The following is a 4,906-nucleotide window of genomic DNA, read 5'->3' on the forward strand; positions in this document are numbered from 1 at the left end:
CTGCTATCTGATCCTCCGTATGTCTTTTTTACTGCAGTGACCCTCGATGTAGCCAAACTCCGTCAAGTATGGCATTGTTTTTATGTCGTATTAGCTTCGTTGTTTTGATGCATTTTGACCTGCTTCAATTTTCCGCCACAACACGCAAACTTCCCCAATCACTCAGTGCGTTATAGTTTCACATCGCTTAGRATTTGTTGCTGCGCGTTTGCACAGTGTGAAGGAAAGAGGAGACCAGCTGCACAGGCAGGCTGAGAAATGAGATGCAGGTGATCGGTATCGGCAACAAGAGACTGTGATCGGCGATCACCGATCATGCCCTTTTTCACAAAAATCGGCCGATTATGATCGTTGGCCGATCAATCGGCACACCTCTAGTATCTATAAATTGTTGGTTTCCTTTGCAGGAGACTGAGATGGCCAGTCCAGAGCTTCTGCTTGATCCTGTATGTTAGATTATTGTCGCATTGGAATGTTACAACTATATAAACTATGCAGCTTTTAAACCGATTAGTTACAATTCTCCTTTTGATCTCATGCTGGCGTCAACCTACCAACTTATTTAATTAAGTTCGCTTTGTCTCTGGAGCTCATATGTCCTCAAAACCTCAGTAATCCGCCTCCTTGTTGTGTTTATTGTTATGGCTTGTAATCTGGATTTGATCAGTTGTCTTCCTTTGTATTTTTGTTTTATTTGTGAGCCTCCTGTGATTTGCCCATGTTTCTGTTTCCTACAGACGTGCAGAAGGTGTTGGTTTTAAAAGAGGAGCTTTCTGCTGAGGAGAATTGGAGTCACAAACTGGATGAGAAACTCCCACAAATCAAAGAGGAACAGGAGGAGAATGAGATTACAGAGTTTATATTCAATCCTGTGAAGAGTGAAGACAATGAAGAGAAACCTCAGCTTCACTGCCAATCTGAGAGGAACAGAGACTCTTCAGGTTCAGAATCAGGTCATGTAGATTCTTCTGAGACGGACGTCAGCGATGGAAACTGGGAGGAGAGCGGTGAAACTCCATCTCATTCAGACTCTTTAGGAAACAATGCATTTCCTGTAGGTGAGAAAGGCAAGCAGCTCCATAGCTGCAGTGAATGTGGGAAAACATTTAGCCAAAAGTCGGATTTGTTGAGACACAACAGAGTTCACACAGGAGAAAAACCCTTCAGCTGCTCCCTCTGCAACGCCTCTTTTACATGGAAACATGTGTTAGTGCAGCACCTGAGGACACACAGTGGAGAAAAACCATTCAGTTGCGCTGTTTGTGGTCAGACATTTAGAAAGAAAGAAACTTTAACTTACCACATGAGGCGTCACAGTGACGAGAAACCTTTTCGTTGCTCTGTTTGTCTGCAAGCGTTCAGCAGGAAGGAGAGTGTAAATCGGCACATGACGTGTCACAGCGAGGACAAACCTTTCAGCTGCTCCATCTGTGGACAAAAGTTCAAGAGAAAGGAAAGCAAAACCCGACATATGAGATGTCATTCGAAAGACGAGCTTTTCAGCTGCTCCGTCTGTCACAGGAACTTCCCATCCAGGAGAACCTTGAAAGAACACGCCAAGATCCACTCAGAGAACAGACCCTTCAGATGTTCTGTCTGTGATGCCACTTTTAAGAAAAAGAGAACGTTGTCAGAACACACAAGAATCCACACGGGAGAAAAGCCTTGTAGCTGCAGGATCTGCGGCCAAAGCCTCAGTTCCAAGTCATATCTAACTGTTCACATGAGAAGTCACACAGGAGAAAAACCTTACAGCTGTTCAGTCTGCAAGGCCACTTTCAAATGGAAAAAAACCTTTGTAAGACACTCAAGGGTCCATTCAGGTCAATAATCTAGTCCTTCAGAATTGTTTATGTTGGCAGCAGCTTTAATACATGAAAATACTTGAAGGAGTGTTATTTCCGTATACCTTAAAGGAAATTCCCTCCCAAAAATGATCATGTGAAGCACTTTGAAGTGGCTTGTTGCTAAAATTTCCTATTTAAATAAACTTGACTTTATTTAAGCAAAATAACAACCCCAAACTTACCAGTAAGTGGTTCCAGGTGTTTCAGATTCCAGAAGGTGATCAATTTTATGTTATACAGATTTAAATCAGTGATCAGTTTTTTATATTAATATTTTTAATGTCTTTATTGAGAGCAAAGCAGAGCCAAAGTCAGTTCTTTGTTGGTGTGTGCAAGGTTGTTGAATAAAGCTGATCATTATTGTAATGTAACTAAATATTTGCTCGGTTTATCACAGAAAAGCTAAATATTGTAAAACTTCCAGATTTTACAATAATTGTGAAGAAAAATATCGACTCATGTTTATCTCTCTTCCTGTGGACTGAGACGTTTTCTTCATGTTTTGATTTAGGACATGCCGTTTTCCCAGTGATTTGAGTGCTTGGAAATGAAAGCAGTATAAGAGTTTTAAAAATGTATTTAGAAATATCTCATCTGCAGGCACACAGGACCTTTTGAGTCAAATCGTCTTATGAGTTTCTCATTTCCTGCCATTTTCAGGTTTGACCTTAATGACTTCTTTTTTAACAACATTGAAGGTCTATACCAATAACAGATCCAACTTTCTTGGTTAAGTTTTTAAAATAAGGTTTTACAGAGGCAACATGTGTCAGAGAGCTAGCAACGTTACCTAGATATGTCCAAAGAACTTTGCTTCTTTTAGAAGATAAGGAAAAAGTTTGGATACAGAATTTCCTGGGCTTCCTTTCCAAGTTCAACTATTGTTAAAAGTGACAGGTAAATATATTAATCAGTCAATGATTTCCACCTGTTTGCTATCACTTTGTCTTCTAGTACTCTAAAATAAATCATGTAATGCTGTGATTTAATGAGTATAACAACTTTAGAAAATATGCTGTTATTATTAGAATGTTTGAAATTTCACCCAATTCTGATTATCACTATATAATCCTCATTTTTGGTTATGTATTAGAGTTTTAAATAACGCATTATTAACTCCAATACCTGTACTGTCACTTTAAAAGGGCGCTTTGTTATGACGTCAGTGATCTCGGTTAGCGATAGGCTGCCTGAGAAGAGGTAAAGTTTCCTTGTTCTTCGTTGAGCTCACGTTTTATGTAAATGTGACCACATGCAGCTGTGAGTGTTTATATATGCTAAAACACAGAGGAGGCATTTTGCTGACGTCACAAGTACACTTCCCTCTAGTTTACAGCAGATGCTATGCTACAGTTATGGAGTTTCTCCATGTGCTTATCTGCTAACGGGATGTCCGACTCTCGTGTGTGGAAGAGCTGCGTGATGCTAGTATCTTTTTCAGTATAAAAGAGCAGAGCATTAAAGCCCAGGGTGTCGGTAAAAAACATTTAACAGTATACGCTGGTAACTCCAGCTTTTATTCTGAAGGTCAATTCGACTTGAAAACTAACGTCCGGAAGTGACCTTCCACTATCAGAAGCTACGAGAGCAAGTTTGTTTTTTCCTTTGGCGTGTTAAGTACTTCGTTGAGAAAGTCATGCGAGTATAATAGCTTTTCTATTAAAGTTTTTATTAATAGCTTCAATTGTGTTTTTAGTGTTTGGTGTAATTGGTTTTAGCTGAATTTTCTCCCGGACGTAGCGGCTCCGAGTGTTAGCTTAGCCCGTTAGCTGGAGGCAGACAGCTGTACAGCGAGTCAGAAACGCTTTGATAGAGAACAAACTGTTTCTGATGGACTTTAAGAAGAGAAAATGTTCTTATGCGATTGTATGAAAACGTAAGAAAACCAGAGTGCTGGAGAAAGGAAAGGAAAGGACAATGGAGGAGCCACCAGATGGTGAGCAGACGGACTCTCAGCTTTATGGTGATTGTTTACATATTTCCTTAACTAGCATTTTAGGAACAATATCTTTGTTTCCAATGATTATTTCACACCTTCAATCACAAAATAATACTTATTAAATGTAAGAAATGTAAACAAAACAACGGAAAAAAACAATATAGCAAACAAGTTTCTGAGCATCGTCACTCAATATTTACATACAACCAAGTTCAAGCAAAAATGCTTCACTGTTTTTCTAGGCATGAATCACTTTGAAACTCTTGCTGTATAATAACTGTTAACAGAACACACTCACTACAGTTTCTGAAATAAATTCAGATAATATAAAGTCTGATTTTATTTTCTATTGTTTGCAAAATATATGAATCCTAACCGTTTTGGTAATTCTATCTCTTAAAATGATTTGTTCCCTATTTTTTGTAAATGTATGTGTGACTGAGTGGTTTTAATAAGGTTACCTTAACATTGATAAGAATTTTTGATAATTGTGCTTGTAGCATGTTTTTCTGGTGGTGCAGTGCTGTGGTCAGATTTTCCCCAAACAGTTTGGTATATTGATTTTTAGTTTTTACTGTCAAAGTTTGACAATAAACACAGTTTTCACTTGATATGAAAACTGACATAACTTGTTTGTGTTTCCTGCAGATGTCCAGCAAGTGTTGGTGATCAAAGAGGAGCTGGTTGTTGAGGAGGACGACTGGAGTCCCAGTCCAGACCAGGAGGACCAGAAACCTCCTCAGATTAAAGAGGAAGAGGAGGAGAATGAGATCACACAATTAACTTTCAGTCCTGTTCATGTGAAGAGTGAAGATGATGAAGAGAAACCTCAGCTCTCAGAACTTCTTTCCAGACTAACCGAGGGGAACAGAGACTCTGAGGAATCAGATGATGACAAAACGTCAAACTGTTCTTCAGAGACGGACGTCAGTGATGGAAACTGGGAGGAAAGTGAAGCTCAGTCAGGTTTAAACCCTGTGAAAAGTGATGCAGTTCCTGTTGATGATAGAAAATGTGACAAAAGCAAAAAGCTACACATCTGTCCCGACTGCGGTAAAACATTCAGAAGCAGGCAAGGTTTGTTAGGACACCACAGAATACACACTGGAAAAAATCCTTT

The 4,906-nt window shown here is 39.2% G+C and overlaps 1 protein-coding gene across 3 annotated transcripts in view; it reads left to right on the forward strand.

Annotated features, from left to right (window-relative positions):
* The window catches only part of LOC103472564 (gastrula zinc finger protein XlCGF8.2DB-like), a 29,020-nt gene that overhangs the window by 1,817 nt on the left and 22,297 nt on the right, over positions 1 to 4,906 (forward strand). The window contains exons 2-3 of one of the 3 annotated variants that reach the window (XM_017307416.1): positions 738 to 3,047; positions 4,435 to 4,515. In XM_017307416.1, coding sequence (XP_017162905.1) covers positions 738 to 1,831 — 1,094 coding nt within the window. In that variant the 3' untranslated portion in view covers positions 1,832 to 3,047; positions 4,435 to 4,515. The other 2 variants (XM_008422277.2, XM_008422278.2) reach the window with 2 other exon arrangements.

This window comes from Poecilia reticulata, linkage group LG11 (genome assembly GCF_000633615.1).
Source record: "Poecilia reticulata strain Guanapo linkage group LG11, Guppy_female_1.0+MT, whole genome shotgun sequence".
Lineage (NCBI taxonomy): Eukaryota > Metazoa > Chordata > Actinopteri > Cyprinodontiformes > Poeciliidae > Poecilia > Poecilia reticulata.